The 21593-nt window shown below is 42.5% G+C and overlaps 1 protein-coding gene across 1 annotated transcript; it reads left to right on the forward strand.

Annotated features, from left to right (window-relative positions):
* Positions 1–8364: 8364 nt before the first annotated feature.
* Positions 8365–15666, forward strand: SOX17 (SRY-box transcription factor 17). The gene is made up of 2 exons (XM_040550440.1): positions 8365–8795; positions 8981–15666. Exons 1-2 carry the CDS (start codon positions 8498–8500, stop codon positions 9928–9930), a joined length of 1248 nt encoding a protein of 415 aa, XP_040406374.1. The 5' UTR covers positions 8365–8497; the 3' UTR covers positions 9931–15666.
* Positions 15667–21593: the final 5927 nt, after the last annotated feature.

A 21593-nucleotide genomic window follows, 5' to 3' on the forward strand; every position in this document is an offset into this window, starting at 1 on the left:
ATCTTCTACTGTCTGTGACAGCAACTCAGTGCATATCACAATATACCAGTTTTCAAATATACCTTTTTTAAAATTTCCCTTTTATTGAAATTCTCTTACAAAAGAAAAAAAAATAGTTTCACTTATTTTATTTTATTTTTTTTCCCCAGTTGAATAAAAAAATGATAAGCCATGTTTGCTAATGAACTACAGGTAATTATGAGCAGTGGTGGTTGCTTTTAGGCTAAGGAAATTTCAAAATGTGAAAGTTGAAATTTCAGGCTGAGCCAATAACATAAAAGGCTGTGGTTTATAAACAGACACAGAAAGTCAATAAACATAAACACCAAATGTTCTGTAACATAACGGTTTAGTGGAAAAAACCTTACTAAGTACTTCACCATTTTATGTGCTCAACAAAAAGACCTCTCTTGAGACACAAACGTATGCATCTGTCAAAGGAATACTCCACATTCTGTACTCATGCCTGTATGTAATTTAGTAACTAAATAACTTTATTTTTATCTTCTTGTTTTAATTTCAAATGAATTTGATGCTCTAGTAAAGTGAAATTCTGATAGGCTAGTGCCAGCCAGTGCTATCTTCAGGTTCAGCATCTACTCAGGGAAAGTTGATTGACTAGCGAGTCCCTAGTAATAAGGACCTCTGCCAAAGACAGGTGATATATCTGGTTTTAGGTCATCACCTATTTGTCAGCTGTATTTCAGAATGCTTTTGAAGCTACAGTCTGCAACAACTCCCCCCTAAGAACTAGTTTGAAATCATTTTACAATTTTGAATGGCTGTCTTATGTACAACTGTTATCAAGTCTTTGTTACCGAATCCCAGCATCACAGAAAGGTTGAGGCTGGAGGGGACCTCTAGAGGCCGTCTGGTCCAACCCCCCTGCTACACTACAGCAGGTTGCCCGGGACCTTGTTGCTTGAATTTTGCTATTAAATTAATCTGTCAAGTGGCAAACATGAAGAGATCTTAAAAACACACCCACCCAACAAAAAACGATTGCACTGATATATATTTTATTGTTATTATCTTTTTTTTTTTATTGAAAAAATATAGTGCAGCTAGCTTTTTACTTATCATCAGTTCAGATCTGTGCTGTGGCATCAACTGACTTCTGACTAGGGCTATCTAAGAAAATAAAAATGCTGAGGAAAGTATATTAATCAGTAATTATATATTAATCAGTAATTAAGAAACTAACAAGAAGAACAGAGAAGACACTGAAAGCAAAAGTAGTAACTTAATAATATTTCATGATATTGAAGGAAAAAAAAGGACAGCTATCAAGAGGTATGCAAGGTGGGTAATATTTAGTGCCAGTAACACGTGCTGGCTGATGTAACCACCTCCACTAGCAAGGTTTTCCTGTTTAGATGGGCAGCAGTGTAGCTTTACTGCTGAACGGATCCTGAGTTTCAAATGAAACACACAGACACTTTTGCAGCTTCACGGGGTTGTGACAGCTGCCAAGAAGCACTGAGGCTCTGCCCTGTGCCCAACACTTCTTGTGCACACTCAGTCTGGCCCTGGAAATAGCTGAACGTCCTCCCTGGGCAGCACAGTTCTAGTGCTAGCTGTGAGCCCAGGCTTTTTTTCTACTCTTAGTTGCAATAGAAGATAGATCACTAATGTTTTTCAGTTTGACCTTAAAGAACATATGAGAATACATTAGAGGGATGCTTCTTCCCCTTGAGGAAGTACAATGTGGGAAGTGTATTTTTTGAAATATTTTTATTTTTCTATCAAAAAAGTTTATTTACTCAAAAATACTCTTCCTTTTGAAATCATAGTTTAAAGTATTCAGTGGAAATATATTACAAATACTACCTAACTAACAGTATGGAGAAGGCTACCTAGGACAACATAAACTGTTTCTCAGTGACATGCTGCGGGTATGAGAATGGTTTCCCTCAGAAATATTCCATTTGAAAGACAGCTGTAGCATCTTCTTCACTACCTTTTGTGCTGCAAACACTATGAAGCAAGCAGCTATACAGTCCTCTTCTTTCCTGTTGGCAGTCTGTGCGGCTCCCTTAGTTGGCAGCTGCTCCTCACAGCAGCTACAAAGCTTTTGGATGGGTTGCACAGGGGCCTCAGTGGGTAGCAGGTTGGTCGTGCTACAGACCTTGGCTTTTGGGGAAAATGGGCTCCCTCTGGTGAGTGGATGGGTGGTTATCAATGGAAACATCTCTGTGTTTTGGGCTGCTTTAGCTTGCATTTTGTTTTTTAATTGACTCTCATGAGCACCCACTACTTGAGCACCCACGTGCCCTAGCATATAAAGTGTCACAAACAACTGTCAGCAGTTGGTGTCTTTATGTTCTGACAGGGCACAGGTCTTGCTCTAGTGAGCCTTGCAAACCTTTGTCAACTGGGAGAGAAGACTGGGAGACTACCACTGGGAACAGAGGGCTATGGAAAATTAGGTATTACAATCATATAACGTAATTGGAGTGCTTCCGTTTTAACTGTGGCCCTAGTAAATCACTGGTGTAGTTAGTTAACGTTTCTTAGGCATTTTTCAGTTTATTTTGTGCTGAGTGATACACTAACTTTACATTTTGTAGGATGCTATTATGAACTGAAAGACACAAGTACGCTTTGCTATTATAAAGAGTATATGCATAGACACATAATGTCAGAAGTTAAAGCTCCATGTCATCCACTTAGTTTCATTAATTTAAACCTCTGCAGGCTTTAATGGTTGAAAGATGTCAGGATGGTACAGCTAGGTACTTCATACACTGTCTCCTAAAAAGATTTGACTGAATTCTTAAAAGCGTAAAATGTTATTAAATTTATTATTGAAGTAAGGCTTCTAAATTGAATATTCTCACAATATTTACATCTAGAGTTTGGTTAAACAGGCATCCTATCTTAATGAAACTGGTAAACTGTGATAGCTGGGCAGAAGTAGTCTTAGATCTTGCAACTTGTTTGCAGTAGAAGTGAGGATCTGTAGTTCTTGATGTTGATACAGAGTAGGTTTATTGAAATTCCTCTTTTTTTTAAAAAAAAAAAAAAGTTTTCAGTTCTCTGTGATAACCGCTCTCTCATCCTTTCAGTAAATATCTTTCAAAGGGAGCTCTGAAGATAAAACAGTGATGTTAAGGGGACAAAAGAAGAGGAAAGGGGACTTTCGGTTCCCAGGTTTTAATCAAACAGAAATAGACCAAGCAAATAAAATAGTTGTGAATGATGCCTAGATAATTCTAAACACATCTCAAGGCCAAGTTAATAATGATTAGATAAAAAAAAAAAAAAAAATCTACAACAACAACAACAACAAAAAAACAGCCACCTTGTATTGCTCATCTTCATTTGGTGGTTTTTGCAATGCAGTTGCTAGCTGAGTTCCCTTCTCTCTCACTGCTCGGTGTAGGTCAGAGGTGTTCAGAGGTGTAACGCTCTTCAGGTGAAACTTCCCTGTGCCCTATAAAGCAAGTAGATGACTGCCACTGGCACTGATGCATGCTTGATAATCCTTAAAAACATGATCAGATCGACTGATTTGGATTTCTGATAGTCTGCAGAAAAAGAAACTGCTAGTGGAATGTTAATCAATACACTAAAAATAAAATTCTCTTTCTGTTAATAGCCATCAAGAAACATAAACATCACAAATCTGAATACTCACAGCTACCAATAACCCATACCTTCTATTTACCAGATTTGTTTTCTTTTCATAGTTTAACTATCTACCTAAATGTCAGATGTCAGGAACTGTAGTGCACTTAATTACTGAATATAATTGCAAATAAAAAAAATGGAGCATTTTCGCTGGGAAAATTTTAAGATTATAATCTTAAACAAATTGATATTTTGATTTGAAAAAAACAGCTTCAAAGTTTTTACTCAGATTGCGTTGGTTATAAAAAATGCCCTTTTTGAAAAAGTGAGAAGAGAAAAATATCTCTTCTCATGTAAGAAGAGATATTTTTAACATTACAAGTACTTCCAATTTCAGCAAAAGAAAGAAAAGTGAAGAGTTTTTTGTTTGCTTGATTCTTTGGTTCTTTTGAAAAATAAATGTATGATGTTGTCAGTCTAGTTTTATTAGTTTTATTCAGCTCTAGTGTTGTTAAGGTTTAAATATGTTCTTAATTTCTTTCTGATCTTGTTCATTACAGCTGATTGATCAGAACCGCAGAAGGCAAGCTGTTGAGATTTGAGGTGTCATTGCCACGGAATACTTCTGGTAGTAGCATTTATGTACTTCTGCTAAACTGCCAGTAGAAGGATTATTTACTTATGCTGAAATCCCAGATCACCTCTGCTGTGATGAGAGGTAGCTGGCATGACAGCACGTTACCCGCCCCAGCAACTTTCTCGTTTGTATAACGCAGCAATTTTCTTCTGGCTAAAGACAAAGAACTTTTCACGTGTGAAACACTGTGAAATACTGCTACTGAAGAACACAAGATATAAACATATGCTGTAAAGTTAACAACCACCATCCTAATATGTAGCAACGTATCCCACCTTCTAGAGCATATTTTATTACTTTCTTTCGTTCTGGCCGTTGTAAGCGTATGGGAGCTGGGCGATGGCAAAGAGGAAATTCATTTCACTCCGGTGTGGTTGGGATCAGCTTTTTGATTGTACGGTTACATGAATTGTCCTCCGCTAAGCCGTGACTTTAGCATCTAGCTTGTCACAATAAATCTTGCGCTGCTACAAGCCTGTGTTAGCTCCACTGACATAAAACCAGCATAAATGCAAATAGGCTAGCTCAAACTGTTTAGCTTAGTTCAGATGCCTGATCTTTTGGAGCAGCTCCAGCATTGTATCAAGCTTTTTTTTTTTTTTTTTTTTTTTTTTTTTTTTTTTTTTTAAATCTTATCGCTGGCGTGTACCGAAGCATAAAAACTAACAGGATTTCTGTTCTTGGAAATTCAGGCACGGGGTATCTGCCCGGCCCCAGGTGTTGCACCGCTTTTTGGCCCTGCACAGCTCAGCCTCCAACCCAGATCTGAGACGGTGCCGGCCCCTCCCGGTGCAGTCCAGCGGCTGCTCCCTAACTTCACAGGGAGAAAGGCAAAGATCGTGGCGATCTTTGTCATCAACAGTTAATCCTTAAATAAAATGAGGGGATGTGCGGGTGAGCAGCCTGGATCTCGATCGCTGCCAATGGGGGGGGGAAGGCGGGGGGGGGAGGATTTTTTTTTTTCGTTTTGGGGGGTTTTGATTTCTTCGCTTCAGTAGGGCGTCATCCCTGACTAGGGGCTCTGAGATCCAAACACTTTCCTAACTCAACGTCCTTAAAAGTCTTCATTCGGGGCGATTTCTCGCACCGTGCAGTGCTGTCGGAGCGGCGGCTTACATTTAGTGGATCTGAACCGCTTAAAAGAGGCGAGGCGTGCTGCCTTTAAACACGAGTTTAAAAAAAAAAAAAAAAAAAAAAAGGCTCTTGTCTTGAGAAACTGCTCGGTTTGCAGGAAACCCTCCGGATGTTTGCTGCTTTTCATGTGGCATTTGTGGTCGGCTCTGATAACGCTGGGAGCACCACTTCCAACCCCGCGCTCTGAAATAGAAACACATCGCTCGCCGGAGGATCCCCGCGCCGCGTCCCGGCGGGTTTAAAAGGTCAATAAATCAGAAGGATGAACTCCCGGCGGCATTGTTGGGTTGGGAAAGTTAACGAATGACCCCGGGATTCGTGCGACCGTGAAGGTTTCGGGAGCGCCGGGAGCAGCGCTTTGCGAAACGCCCCGGGGAAGTGAGGTGTAAGGCGGGAGCCGAGCTCGGCTCCCGGTCAGTGCTCTCTGCTTGAAGTTACAGCTCAAAAGTACCTAAAGAGTCAAAACGGAAAGCGAGAAGAGAGCTGAGATAATCTATTTATGACACCGAAAGGGTCACAGACTGCCAGCATTTTCCGTACAAACCAGGGAGCTTTTACTTTCTCGGCTTCGATTCAAAACACACCTTTCCTTCTTTGATCCTCGATCAATGAGCTGTAGAAACAGTATGCACAAATCTCCCGAACAAAGTCAGCGGCAGTTTGTTTAGTTTATTACCTCATGTTCATTATATAGCAAAAAAACATTTTCTCTTCTGCTGGAAGTGACAGCCCCCAAATTACTGCGAAGAGTGTTTGCAGGCATGCCCTCTACTTAATCAGCGCCAGGTCTCGCAGGATTTGTTCCCTTGGCTTGCGAAAATATTTCTGCAAAATACAATAAAAAGAATGGTTTGACGGTTTAACAAGAGCAACTCTTAAAAAAAAAAAGAAAGAAAAGAAAAAAAAGGAAAGAAAAATAAATTTAAAAAATGGTAATACCTTCTTCTAGGCGTTAAACTCCTAGGTGGTCAGTTTTGCCCGAGTCAGGACCAGGCAGTGAGCTGGGAACTGGAAGGCACTGAGAACGCACCGACTTCGTTAGGGCAGTGCATTGTTGCCTTCTCGCTTTTTGTTTTCCTTGGACCGTGTCTCGCTTTCTCCGCTCAGCTGCGTCTGCTGCTCTCTGCATTCTCCTCGTGCGTGATTTTGCTCCAGATAAGCTCCATTTTCTGCTTAATTTAGAATTTTCCCCGGCTCTCAGCCTTGCATCGACATCGCGCTTCCCTCTGGCTGTTGGCCTGGGATGAGGGCTTCTGAGTCCTCAGCACTTCGGGCCGGGAATGGCACGAAAGGAAGGCCGCTGGTACTTCAGCCTTGAGCCTACGGTGGGGTCCCAGTGGTGCTGAGCTGACCACGGATGGAAAGGTGCTGAGCTCCTGCCCGGTGCCACCAGTCCCGGGCTTTCTTTCACAAGCCGTGTTAAAAGCAATATGCTTTTATAGGGATTGCTACATAGTGGTGCACCACTATGCCCTCGGTGTACACAGGCACGATGCGCACGAACAGTGTTTGCGACTCCGCCACCTTTGTACAGCACCTGATCTATGGAAAAAGGAAAAAAAAAAAAAAAAAAAAAAAAGACACAAAAGAGGTGCTTGAATTGCCGGACTCACGCGTGTGCTTGAGCGGGAAGAAACCGAAAAGTTTCTTTTTGCTGGCTTTTAGGCAGGTGCTCCTCTTTTGGCAATGATTTAGTCTATCTGCATATAAATAACTGCAGGCTATCCTAAGTCTGGAAATACATCGCTTGTTTATAGTTTCTAACAAACACGGGGGAGAGGAGAGCATGGATGCTAAGTGTCTCGAGAATGACTCTCCCTAATGTCAGTCCTGTTCCCCCGCACCTCTGCTTTCTTATTCTTTTACGGAATATCTGCTGGGCTGGCAAGTGTAAAGCAACAGGTTCCTAAGAGGAAACGCAGTGTTGCAGTTCGTTAACGGTGATGCTGGCTTCATTCATTTCATTTCAGCGAGAATCCCGACAATATTGGTTTATTTGATCGAAGCGGTTGCCCAAACAAAGGTGTCCTTAACCAAATAAACCTCTTTGATCTTCAGTTTAAAGCCCAGCGGTTTCTCAAGTAAGCATCGATGCATTTAATGGCGCCACATAACAATGCAAATATTAATCAGAGCGCCCGTGAAAACAACGTATTTTACATTAGGTTGTATGCCAAAAAAAAAAAAAAAAGAAAAAAAAAAAAAAGATCATAAACGGTAGCCAGATAGAATTTGCGTTTATTCTAATGTGACCGACGTACTGCAGGCATCTGCTTGTATTTATAATTGGTTTACTCGGGCAAAGCAGAGACATCGTGCACACGATATGAAGCCAAGTGCAACAAAAAGTGCGTGCTGCAAAGCGCTCCTTAGGAACAACCAAGGCGACTTCAGCATTAAAGGCACGCTTTGGGGGAATACTGAAGAACCACATTACAAAGTATGAAAAAGGGGGTAGGCGGTATTTAGAGGGTCTGCTGTGGGTTCAGTAGGCTGCCGTGCCCCGAGAGGTTCACGCTGCGAGGCGAGGTGTGCTCGGGTGGTAGGGGAAGGTGTAGGGTGTAGGACCGGCTTACTCTGACCGCGCTGCTTTCCAAGCGTGCCTCTCAAAGAGCGCAGCGCTTCGCTCCGGGTGTTACGGGACATGGAGGCGGGCTTGGGAAGGATCTGTCCCTTCCACCTCTATCGTGCCTGCTCCGGTCAGCGCCCTGCCTTTCCGACCGGCCACTAAGGGGCAGGGAGGGCACCCAGCGGGGTACCCCGCGCCGTCGGAGGGCCGCCTCTTGCTGCCCCAACGGGGAAGCGGGGCCGAGGTGTGTTTGGGTGTTCCCCCAAACACCACCCCCAATCCTTCCCCCGTCCCAGGTGCCGGGCCGGGCCGGGCGAGCCCCGGGGCCGTCCCACGCCGCAGCGGGAGCCGCCAGTAGCGCCCCGCGGCGCGCCCGCCCCCGCGGCCCCATTGGCCGCGCCGCTGCTCAAATAGGGCCGGGCGCGGGGAAGCCGGCAGCAGCGAGCGGGGCCCGGCGGCCAGCCCGTCCCCGGCCCGCATCGAGCTCTCGGCATCGGCCCCCGGGGGGCGGTGGCAGCAGCAGCGGCAGCGACGACGACGACGACGACGACGACGACGAGCGGGGCCCGGGCGCAGCCCGCGAGATGAGCAGCCCCGATGCGGGCTACGCCAGCAGCGAGGACCAGGCGCAGGGGCGGTGCTCGCTGCCCATCATGATGCCGGCCGTGGGCCCCTGCCCGTGGGCAGAGGCGCTGAGCCCGCTGGGCGAAGCGAAGGCGAAGAGCGAGGCGGCGCCGTCGGGGCCGTCGGGCGGGCGGAGCAAAAGCGAGGCGCGGATCCGGCGGCCCATGAACGCCTTCATGGTGTGGGCCAAGGACGAGCGCAAGCGGCTGGCGCAGCAGAACCCGGACCTGCACAACGCCGAGCTCAGCAAGATGCTGGGTGAGCGCCGGCGGGGCTGCGGGCGAGCATGAGGGGGAGATGGGGGGTCGGGGGGTTTGCGGGGGTCTGCGGGGGTCCGCGGGCTGCGGGGCAGGGGGTTGAGGGGGTCTGGGGGCTGCGGGGGGCCGAGGGGCTGCGGGGCCGGGGCGTCGGGGCGGCCGGTGTGACGGTGCGTGTGGGCGCAGGTAAATCGTGGAAGGCGCTGTCGCTGGCGGAGAAGCGGCCGTTCGTGGAGGAGGCGGAGCGGCTGCGGGTGCAGCACATGCAGGACCACCCCAACTACAAGTACCGGCCGCGGCGGCGGAAGCAGGTGAAGCGCCTGAAGCGGGTGGAGAGCGGCTTCCTGCAGCACGGCTTGGCGGAGGCGGCGGCGGCGGCGGCGGCGGCCGGGCCGGGCAGCGAGGGCGGCGGCGGCGGCAGGATGTGCGCCGAGAGCCTGGGGCTGCCCTACGGCGAGCAGGGCTACGCGGCGGGGCCGGGCGGCGGCCACTACCGGGACTGCCCGCCGCTGGGCGCCGCCTTCGACGGCTACGGGTTGCCGACGCCGGACCCGTCGCCGCTGGACGCGGCGGACAGCGAGGCGCCCTTCTTTGCGGCGGGGCTGCCGGAGGAGGGCGGCCCGGGGCCCTACGGCAGCTACGGCCCGCAGGCGGCCGGCGAATACCCGGCGGCGGCGGCCGGGGAGAGCCCGTCGGGGGCCGCGCTGCGGCGGCACCTGGCCGCCGGCGAGCCGCTGGGGCCGGCCGGCTCGCTGCAGGGGCTGCTGGGCTGCCCGGCGCCGCTGCACGCCTACTACGGGCAGATGTGCCAGCCGCCGGGCCCGGGCCGCGGGCCCCCGCCCGTGCTGCCCCCGGTGCTGCCCCCGGTGCTGCCGCTGCCGTCGGGGGGGCAGCCGTCGCCCCCGCCCGAGGCGGCGCCGTGCCGGGAGGCGCTGGAGCACTTGCCGCAGGACGAGCTGCTGGGCGAGGTGGACCGCGCCGAGTTCGAGCAGTACCTGCGCTTCGCCTGCAAGGCCGAGCTGGGGCTGCCCCTGGCCGGCCACGACGCCTCCGAGGGGCTCTCGGCCGGGCCCATCTCCGCCGCCGTGTCGGACGCCAGCAGCGCCGTCTACTACTGCGGCTACCCCGACGGCTGAGGAGGGACTGCCACGGAGCCGCCCGGCCCCGCTCCTATTTATGTAATTTATTGGAGGCTTCTCGGGACACTTTCGCAGGCTCCGGCTGGGCGGAAAGGTGCGGTTGCCGTGCAGATTAAAAGCATATGTTTCAAACTGGTCCTCGACTGATGTGCCAGCATGTTTACACTTCTTATTTTTTACGTCCGTGCCCGAAATTATGCTCATTCTTGCAACATCAGCACCGTTACTTGTCTTCCTAGAGCACAGTTTTACCAGCTGCTTTTAACTATAAATTATTTTTTTTCTTTTTTTTTGTACTTCAAGGAAATAAATTAATGTACAGCCGCTTCTGTCATTCTTGTCAGTCTTACGGGCCTCTAGGGAGGCTAAACTACCGTTAAATCACTCATGCCCTAAGGTGCGGTGAGGAGAATGCAGGTGCCGTGTGACACGTCCTTTTACCGTAACAATGACTCTGAAGGAGTAAAACAGTCACCAGGACCCCAGGAGTTTGTTCCCTGGCATGGCTGCGTTCCTGTCCCAGCTGATTTCTGTCCCTTGGAGTTAGGACACGTGACTGTACCTAGCTGTGGTCTTTGTAAGCGTGTTTTTTTTTTCCCCTCTTTTGTAAGTGCCAACTAGAATTTGCAATTGTCATTAATGCATCGGGAATAATCTCAGCCCTGAAAGTGTAATCTCTGTAACAGAAGGAACTAGGTAAGTTTGAGATACTGCTTTCAATGTACTTTGTCAGATTTGGAGGATACCTGTAGATGTGAAGGTGATTTTGCCTTACATAGTGTTTTCTATTTAAACCAAATTATTTGCAACGACTCACAAATGGTATTTGTACTGTATTTACAAGTTCTTTTACTTTCTGCCACCTACCCATTCGGCCATTATGCCTCTTGGGGTTCAGGCTTCCACCAGTAAGGAGAAAAAAAACGTTGCCCAAATGCTCATCTCAATTGCTCTCAGTCAACTGCCGGTATAAATTACCCATTAAAACAAGAGCTTTTTTTACTGATTCACTTGTACTGCCCTGTGACATTTCCGCCCGTGCAACAACATGTAGCTACATCTCCTTGTCATTGTAACACTGTCTGTTTATGTATAACGCATACATGACTCTTCCAGCTGGAAGGTGCTGGCCGGGGTCAATGCACAATAACTGTTGTAAAGAGTTTCAGATATTTTAATTATCAAATGACACTGGAAGAGATATCAATAATATTCATAATATAAATATTTTTAGATAAAAGTACTTTATCTTGCACTAGATTCTTAGACTACTGAATTGTGGATGAAGAAAGTCAGCAAAAATTTCAATTGTGTAATCCATGTTCAGTTTTGTCAAAGTTATGGTAATTGTGGTCTATGACAATGGCTATTTGCTGAACACCTGTTACATACGCAGCACCAGCTGAATTATTTTCAGACAAATAATCCAGTAGAAGCATGCTTGAGCAGATAGTGTTTTATATATTCTTTCAGAAAGTGTAATTTTATTTAATTCAGAGGAAAATGTCCACTGACTTCAATGAAATTGGGTTTTCACTGACGCATGTAAACTCTTTTAACTGCATGTGTGGGGGTTACTGAAAAGTTCACTTGGAATTGTGGTTGTCTCAGATTATTGTGCCATCATTTTTTTCCGATTTTTTACAATGCAAAAATTACATTTTTACAATGTGAAGGGTGGCGTCAGGTTTCTGATATTAGGGAGTTTAGGTACAAGTTGGGAAGTAAGACCCATCAGTGTTTTACATTCTTATTTTAATTTGTCTGGAAAGAAACATTAAACATGTTACAAGTTTAACAGCAGTGAAAACACTTGTAGCTCCTAGATGACCAGCCCTAGTGATGACCATTGTGGTTCTCATACTCCTTCATTACAGACGGCTAAACTTAGGAGGTGCTCTTGTTCATGCCATTGCATAAATGTATTTTTTCTAAAAGAGCAAAAGACTAGCAAAGACATGCCTTAGATGCTTACATTCAGAGTAGACGTTTAGATATACTGAAATCATATGACTTTTGTAGGCATTGCTTTTGTTTTCTTATATTGATTTGTTGCAGATGTCCCAAGACTTTTTTTTTCTCTATAATACCATAGTATTATAGTATTATTAACAGTACCTAACTGAATTACGTGATAAAATTTAAAAAGAATCCTCCTGTGAAAGAAAATGAGAGAAGAAAAGCTTAATTTAGGTAGTCCAAAAATAAAGTTAAACAATGTCTAGAATTAAGGTTACTGCTAAATAACTTCTAGAGAGTAATGTTATGACACAAGCATTTATTGGATACGGATGTTCATATTTTCTATGGAACCCCAGCGCAGGTAATCCATATCTTACATAGAATGGACATACAAAGATTGAAACCAAAAAGCTCTGCAGTTCTAGCACTTACAGCACTTTTTCTTTCCCAAGTCAAGTTCCTCTTGCCTTCAGTTGCAGTTACGAGAGCTCAACACTTCTGGAAATGGTCCCAAACTGACTGCTTGGTGTAATGAGATGGTTTGGTGCAAGGTACTGAGTCTCAAAGGAAATCTATTACTGCATAGAACTTTATAACTGTAGCAAATACAAAGTGCAGGTCTCCAAAGTATCATTAAATTGCCCTGACATTGAGGTGACCATTTTCCTGCCTCCTTTGACCTCTATTGTTGCTCGTCCCTTTTTCATTTGCTGTCTGCCTTCTAATACCATTTTTTTCCTAGAACTTTGTTCGTCATCTGCATGAAATGAAGCAGCAGCTGAGGAATGCCTTACAGCATGTATCCCATCCTGTATTTTGAGCCTGTATTTTGACCTGACACAAGGTGAGGATTGAGAAACAAACATCGACAGTGTTTTTTTTTTGAGATAAAAGTTCAGGACAACAAAACGATTCCAGGCTTGTGGAATAATTGGTTTGATTCCCATGTCTGGAAGGACACTAGTTATTTTTTCTCTGTCTTTTCTGTATTTTTCCTTTTGCTGTAGCTTCTTTCTACCATACTCTGCCAAACTTATATTCCTTTTATGGCTCACATTAGCATCCTTCCTTTTCTGTAACATCCTATACTTTCCTACCTGGTCTGCATAACTCTTTCCTCAAATAACCTTTTCCTGTATTATCCTCAAACAACCAAGTTTCTTCCCTTTGTCTGAATTCTACCCTGAATTCTATGCCGTTCCTTTTCACAATTGCTTTATTTTTTTTTAAACTCTCATTCTTTTCTGCTGATAGTTCCCCACTCTCTTTATCCACATCCCTACACCTCAGCGTAATCCTCCTGATTCTGTTCCTGCCCCAGCCATGCCCTCTTTCCTACTTCATTAAGTCCCTTCATCTTTTCTCTTCTTTTCTCTCTCCCCCCACTGTGCCTGTGAGGTGGCCCCATCTTTATGAGCTTCTTCCCTTCCTTCCTGCTTCATGTTTCATGGTCCAATACTCCTCATCACACTTTTTTTTTTTATAGTTTCTATTTTGGAGTTTCACAAAGGAGAATGCTAGTCACACCTCTGACACTGAGGTAATGCCTATCCCATGCTAAAAATTAAAATTGTACTACAAGATGTTTCTAGGATTCATTTAATAATATATTTGAAAGAACATATTTCATTTTCAGAAGTATATGACCAGTTTTACTGGAAACTTCTGCCCTCCTCTAGAGCCAGCTGTTTGGAATGGAAAATTTCTGGTTGTTCAAATATGCTGCTAAAACTATAGAAAACCAACTTGATGTTCTTGAAATGAAAAGGCCGAGATGGCTCTAGTTGTGGGCATCAGTATCTATCATGTTCGCCATCAGTAGTGTTTTATTTTGTTTTATTTTATTTTATTTCCTAGAGCTGTTTTACAGAGGCCACATTGCTTTGATTAAGTTCCATATTAATGCAGTGAAACTGATACTCTTCCCTTTGCAGACATTCTTAAAACTATTGATTTACCTATTGAAAATCTTATCCATTCTGAAATTAATATGGATATTCAGACAAGGACAAGCTATTAAGTATTTTAGCAACCAATACTTTTATGCCTGTATGTGGAAGGAGGACTATATTAATCTAAATTGATACAGAAATTTTAAAGTCAGGGTTACATGCTGCTGTATGAAGAAGAGAAGCCTAGGTGAGTTAGTGGAACAAAAACTATTTAACCATGGCAGCTTGGTCCTAAATGATGGCAAATTTCTACTTCTTGTCACGTAAATTCTAAATAAACACGGGGGTTACCCCAGTGATTTAAAAATGTATTTAAAAGGGTACACGACTGTGTAGAGACGGGATTTTTCATTGGATGTCTTAATGTCTGTGGAAGAACTTCTGACTGAAAACCAGGTAGTATGTTGTAACATACCCTCATTAGTTCTTTTACTTTTTTTTTTTTTTTTTTGAGATTAAATATAATTCTAAGGTATCTGCCTTAGACATAGTTGAAGCATTAAAATACCTTACTGTGTATGTCACTTCCATTTGAAAGTGCCACAGATCTTTGAATATCAATGACAGAAGTTTCAAACTTTTGAAAAAAAAAGTCAGCAACAAAATCCTGAAACAGTGAAAGGTAATGTTGTACACCATATAACACAGATGAAACTGAGAGATCAATCATGATCTCATGAGTCCCTTAGTAAAATGAATCTCAAAATGAAGAGCACCAGGAAAAACACAGAACATTTTAACGCATGTGTAGAAATGCCCTTTGAGATGTTCATAAATTTAAAACAGATTGTTCTGAAACTTGTAGTCTCCACGAATTTCACAGTGAAATCAATTTTAATTTTCTGTTTTCATCTGTTTTCTGACTAGCTCAGAACAGTTGTTGCAGGAATGTATTTTACTAATAGTGACAATAAGAAGCAAAGTAAAAATGCTTGAGGTGTTGACGCTCTATTGTTCGGCGTATCTCTTTTCAATATTAAATCATACATTTATATATCATACCTGCACTGTGATACAAAATAATTTCATGTCCCTGACGTTGAGAAATACTGAAGTAAAGTTTTAGAAACAAAGATCCTCATTAAAATCAAATTTTACCATGTAGTTGTTTAAGGTAGGATTTCAGCATCTTCTGCATTTTAAATAAGCAACAATTCAGAGAAAATCAATTTCCATCCTTTTCCTTATCAGAGAGAAAACTTGTTTCACGGAGTATTCCACCGAGTTATCAGGGGAATACGGTCATTGTTCACATTGAGGGTGGCAGCTCCATTTACCCATACAGAATATATTTAGGTACCAGCAATCTTGGGTTTCTTCCAAGGTATTGTGGAGTTGCTCTACAGTGTCTGATTTACTTTAAGGCTTCTTGTTATTGCAGTTTAGGAACAGAATTTATTCTGCACACATCCTGTTCAAAACAAAATTTTGTCTCCTGTTGAACAAAGATAAAGAATATTAGAATACGTTTTTGCGGCTAAAGGTTGTGTCCACATTAACTGGAAAGCTAAACTCATATTTGTGAATTCATGGACGTGGACTGATTGATACAATACAAACTCTGCTTTCAAATACACAGAATTATATTTATGGGACGAGTCTCAGGTACAGTTAGGCTACATAATCTTGATTTTGTTTCATGCTTTAAATGTTTTAATGAAGAGTTTCACTTCTGTCAGTTACTGTGGTGAGTCTACATACATTGCCTTTATTACATGCATGGACTTTCAAGATGTCCATGTATGGTCATTTTGCTTGTGTAAAATCAATTCTGGAATCAGTGTTTCTGTGAGCAAAAGAAAGCAGATTTGGCATCAGATAATGCAACGTATCCTTTTTTTTTTTTTTTTTCATACTTTTAAATAGAGTGTGATGTCTGAAAGTGTAATGCTACAAAAAACACTGATATTGATATAAGATTGATTCCCAAAGTCCTGGACTTGCTTTAAAAAGAACAGACTTGATTCACCATTGATTTGGAATACAGCAGCTGTTCTGCATCACAGAATCATTTAGGCTGGAAAAGACCTTTAAGCTCATCAAATTCCTTAAAAATTCCTAAGCTCATTCCATTCCTTAGTGAATGGAATACAATGAAGAAACTCATCTGGTTAAACCTGTAGCGAGCTATTTAATGCATAGAAAATAAGCTAGAATTCATCAAGATACAAGTGCTATCACTTCTACACTCAGAATTTCCTATGTTTTTTTCACTACAAATATTCTTGGAAAGCAGAATGAGAAACTCATGTGAAAAGCTGAAGCAAAAAAGAGAAGATGTTCAGCTATTCCAGAGTAGATCAGAGCAGTGCTCTGGGGGAAAAAGGTGCTGTTTTATATGTACTCATGTATAGTCTGGAAATCCCCACAAGAGATATGAAAAAACAGAAGGCGACTGTTATTTTGGTGATGTAAATTGAAGTGCCTGAAAAAGAGCTACTCCTTAGTAATCTACTCCTTTTCTTAGTGCCCCACAAGGACTCTCAGAGACAGGTGTGTTTCATCCAGATGCAAAGAGCTTGATTTGCACTTACAGCACATAAAACACTCCTTGCTAACTTGCTAGCAAGTGTAACATCAGCTATACCCTACATCACCTATACCCTGTGTCATTAGTGTGAGGGACAGCTGCCTTGATCCAATGGGTTAGTTTCACTGAGTGGTTTGGTGTCCTTATGTAAGGAATCTTATGTAGTCACTTATAGTCTGTTCTGGTAGGAAGATGCAGAGAAAAAAGCTTTGTCTTTCAAAGCCTTTCACATTTCATCCTTATAAATTTAAGCTGATTTCCAGGGTAAACGATTTTGCAAACAAGCTGTCTCTCATTGAAACACTTTCTTTAGAAATTTGAGAGCCTTGGCAAGATGGGAAGTAAAGGATCTGAACAAAAATTTGCTTCAAGTACATCAAGCTCAGAGCATCACTACTAAATCACTTCAAAGGCAGAGGAGAAAACACTCTTTGAAAATCCCATGTCGGGGCTTTTAACTAGAGTAACAAACCTGAGGTTGTAGTTCCACAAACATTTTTCATGGTGACAAAACCAATAACACCAATTCAAGTTAAAATATCTATTTTTGTTTTTTAATCCAGTTTTTCTAGGAGAATAGAGTTCACAGAACTGTAGCTGGAGCAATTTCTCTACTTTGGGTTTTCATCAGTGCTGAGGGCTTTGTCTGCGGCTAGTGGAAGACACGCAAGTGCCTGGCATTTCAGCATTGACTAAAGTCAGGGAAGCAGCTAAGTACCACTGAGGGTTTGGGGCTGTGCAGCACTTCATTCTGGTTATGATACCAGTAGAGCAAAACTGCAGCACTTTATAACTGTTTTTTTTTTTTTTTTTTTTTTTTTTCATAGAAATTACTATTTCAAATTATTACTACTAATTTGACTTCAAAGTTTGGTCCTTTTAAAATTACAGAGCAGAATTCCCAACTCATCTGTTATATTTTTTTCATAACAACAGAATCAGGTGCACAATAGAGCCTGAATAACTGAATATGCATCACAGAGATTGTAGTTATGTTTATGTAAACAGCTCTGCTGCCTATGTCCAAGGGAAGTCTTACCAGAGGGCACAGCCACTCGATAGATCAGAAAGGATAAATAGTATCTGAAAACTAACTTGTTCAGGTAATCTGCATTTCTATAATTTATGAAAATGTTGCAGTGTATGTAATCTATACCCAGAAGCAGACAGCAGACCAATTGCTTGTGTTTATAAACAATTCCCCAGTTTTAGCAGAATTTGAATTATCTAATGTGACACAATTAATGTTATTTCTTTTGACAGACACCTAAAATTCTGTAGGGGTGAATTGGACATGAATGTTCTTGCATTCCTAATGACATCAGTGCTGCTGCCAGTCAGGTTAAGCTGTGTGGATTCACAGAATCACAGCATCACAGAATGGCTGAGGCTGGAAGGGACCTCTGAGACCATCTGGTCCAACCTGCTCAGGCAGGGCCACCCAGAGAACGTTGCCCAGGCCTATGTGCAGGCAGCTTCTGAAGATCTCCAGGGAGGAGACTTCACAACCTCTCTGGGCAACCTGTGCCGGTGCTGTCACCTGCACAGTAAAGAAGTGTATCCTGATGTTCAGAGGGAGCCTCCTGTGTGCCAGTTTGTGCCCATTTCTCTTGCCCTGGCACTGGGCACCCCTGAACAGAGCCCGGCTCCGTCCTCTTTGCCCTCACTTCAGGTACCTATACACATTGGTGAGATCTCCCCTGAGCCTCCTCTTCTCCAGGCTGAACAGTCCTAGCTCTCCCAGCTTCTCCTCGTAGGAAATGTGCTTGATGTGCCTAGGCTAATTTGGAATGACTACCTATTGCTATCCAAATGCATGTCCTGCTAATAGTTGGGTCAATATGGGCTTGCTGCTGTAGCAAAGCTGCCTGCTGCAGTAACACAGTATGGCATGTTCAGGCTAGTCCTGTTGCCTGACAACCTTGACATAAATGTGCTATTTCCTCTATTTGTATAACAATCCCTGGCTACCACGCACATCCTTGGATGTGAGTTTTCACTTCACAGTTCCCAAATGGCCTTCATACAATTTGCTGCGTGTGCATAGCCTGAGTATTGCAGAAATAACTACACCTATCCTAAAGTTCAGCAGGGCAGTATGTTAGCAGGGCAGTTAGACATCCAGCTGCCCTTTCTATTCCAGAATCAATTTTTTTATTATGCTTTAGTTTGGATTTGCATAATACTATAGCTTTTTACTTTATACACCACTATAATGCCACTGCAAAAATTTGACATAGGAAACATTGTCTGCTTTTAGTCTCCTTAAGTTATGATCTGCTGCTAGCAAGTGTGACTGGCAGTGCATATAAAATGAGAAATTTTCCCTGAAATGAAATATTAGAAATGCCCTGCTTGCCTTCTGTTGTGTAACCTATGCTGTTCCCAACCTCTGCTTATGAGCAGCCTGGCAACTAAGCTGCTTCCTCTTCCTTGGGAAAGACTGTTGCCTCTACTGCTCTGCTTCCTGCATCGCTCATTTAACTATCCAATACCTTCAGAAAATGTTGCCAATTGTTGTTGCTAGCGACAAACGATCTGCTTTATATTTTGAATTTCAACTATAATATTAGTGTTCATCTCTGTAACAGGGGTGCTGCCGTTTTGGGGTTAGAGTTTGAAACATGATGCTGATGATCTGTAACCACAATAGACACATTTTCATAAAGTTATTAGAGAAGCTTTTTGAATTCGAATGTTTTTGTGTTTTACTGGGGTTAGAAATCTGAAAGGAAAGCCAACAGGCTTTTCAGAGTGATCTCCTATCACACACAAAACTGTGTTCCTGTTTCCTGGAGAGAAGATTAACAGACTGACTTTACAGGCAAGCATGTACTGTGGTATGTACTAGTCTTTTCAGATGTACTTTCAGACTTTAAGCCTAATCAAGAACCTTATAATCATTTTTTATTCATGGTTTAGAGAATCTTTACCTCCACTGAGGGACAAAATATGGTAATAATCGAACATCTCAGGAAAGGAACAGAACTTTAAACATTTTGTTACTGCATGCCAGAAAGTTTACCTTTAACTTTGTCTTTGAATTTACATCAGGAATAAGACCATGGAATATCTCTGAGTTTTGGAAAAGCTCACTATCATTCTTGTGAGCTATGCTCTCATCTACAGCCTGTGAAATATATTCTCAAGGTTTTCTATGTATTCTTCATAAATGGATTTCATGACCTAAATACCTTCCATATAATACTGTGGTTGCCTAAACCTAACATCATTTGAGATGTCTCAGGGTATTCAAGACAATAGCGCAGGACAAGCAGACGTGGCATAGGATTTGCTGAAGACCACTGCAGCCTTGTGGAGCAGTAACAGTGTCTTGGCTGGAATACACACTTGCTCATACCACATAAATAGCTCCTTTTGGAGGTGAATTTGTCATAGACCTGAAGTGTTCTTGACTTAAAACCTGGGAGTGAATCACAGTGTCTGAGTTAGATAAAACACCACATCTCCTGCAACCTCTTCAGCTGTCTCAAGTGTTATGTGAAATTTCTGCAGTTTGTAGATAGTTTGGAAATACTCCAAGCTTCCCTTTGTGCCAAGTGATGAACAATAACTTTGTTGCGATGTCTCATATAAACAAACCACATTAACTTGACTCTTCATATTTCCTAAATTAGAACTACAGCAATATCCAGGAATTACAGATATTTTCCAATATTTGTAACCTTCAGGAGTTCTCATGATTCACTCTAAAGCAAGAGAAACTAACTGTTTTCCAAAGTTTACCTTCATTATCCTTGATAACAGGAAGGCAAACAGTGTCAACTTAACTATGATTGTCACAGCTTGGAAAGCTCATTTGTCAAACAAGTTTTCCCTCCTCTTCCAGCAAGATTGAGAAGACTATCCTCTGAAACACTGCTGTATTTATAGATTCTTAAATAAAAAATGCTGAGGAAGGACAACCAATACAAAAAAAAAAAAATCACCAAAAACCACCACCAACAAAAACAACAGTGGTCAAGAACTGAGGGGGAAAATAATTCAAATAATTGGCATTTGTCTGATTAGGCCGTTGAATAGTTTTATACTGATGGGTATAGAAAGATTTTTCAGAAGTGTTAGTCATGTAATCGCAGATTTTCTAAAAATCACAATGTTGACACTGGTGGAAAATCTAGACATCAGAGGTAACTTGGTGAAAGTAATCATGACATTTTCCAATTTTACTAATTTTACAAGTTCACAATCTTGGGGCAGATTCCCTCAAATGGAAAAGGACAAACATAGTATTTTTCTTAAGGAAAGCCTGACCTGGAGAGTTGCAAATAATTTGGCCTAACTTTGATAACCAAAACTATATTAAAAATAATAATTAACATTACATTGCAAGTAGTGAGAGGATAATGAAATTAAGAGAAAAGAGTTTTTCAGGAATTAATTTTGTCAAACCAAACTGTTTTACTATGCTAGCAGAGTAAATAGTTGAGTGTTTTAGGGAGAAACAGTAAATATAGCTTGATGATAGCATAACTTTTGATGTTGTTGCTTTATGCTACTTTCTCTTATATTAAGGACATATGGTCCAGATTTTAAATTACAGTTAAGGATAGCTATCAGTGCCTTCACCTATAAATATGAAAGCTGATTTTATATGAAATACTTTTATGTTCCAATTTTTTTATTTTGTACTTTTAGTACTGAGTTGGATGAATACAGACTAGATTTTTTTTTTCTTTTATCTGCTGCAAAAAACCTTATAAAGGATAAAATGAGAACTTAAACTGGTCCTTGTAATTTGGAGGAATAGCCTGAAAGCAACAAGATGAATTTCAAGAAAAGCACAAACACAGTTTAATAAAGGAACAAATATAAAGAAAGAAAAATGACCGTTAAATTATTTCTGTTAAAAATGAGGATGGGAAGAATCTCAAAGCAACACTGGTGTGTGAACCAAGGCCGTTATCTAACAGAATGCTATGGGTTATAAATGATTTAGAACAGTTTGAGCAGCTGCTCTTATTGGGGAGTTACACCTCAGTAGAGATATAATAACTGACTGTATTTACAAGCCTAGTTCCCTTCAGTGTAAAATAAAGTACAGTACCTTAGTCTCTTTCTTTTCTTTTCCCATACTTAATGACATGGATCTAAAAAAATGCTGTGAAAAAGGCAAAGGTCATATTGACATGCATGAAGAAGAACATATGTGACACCCAAGATTTAACAATTTTGCCATACAAAATAGATAGGAG

This window comes from Cygnus olor, chromosome 2 (genome assembly GCF_009769625.2).
Source record: "Cygnus olor isolate bCygOlo1 chromosome 2, bCygOlo1.pri.v2, whole genome shotgun sequence".
NCBI classification, from domain to species: Eukaryota; Metazoa; Chordata; class Aves; order Anseriformes; family Anatidae; genus Cygnus; species Cygnus olor.

Coding starts and splice junctions, on each gene's coding strand:
- SOX17 (XM_040550440.1), top strand. CDS start 8,498: ATGAGCAGCCCCGATGCGGGCTACGCCAGCAGCGAGGACCAGGCGCAG. Junction 8,796..8,980: donor CGAGCTCAGCAAGATGCTGG/GTGAGCGCCGGC, acceptor GTGTGGGCGCAG/GTAAATCGTGGAAGGCGCTG.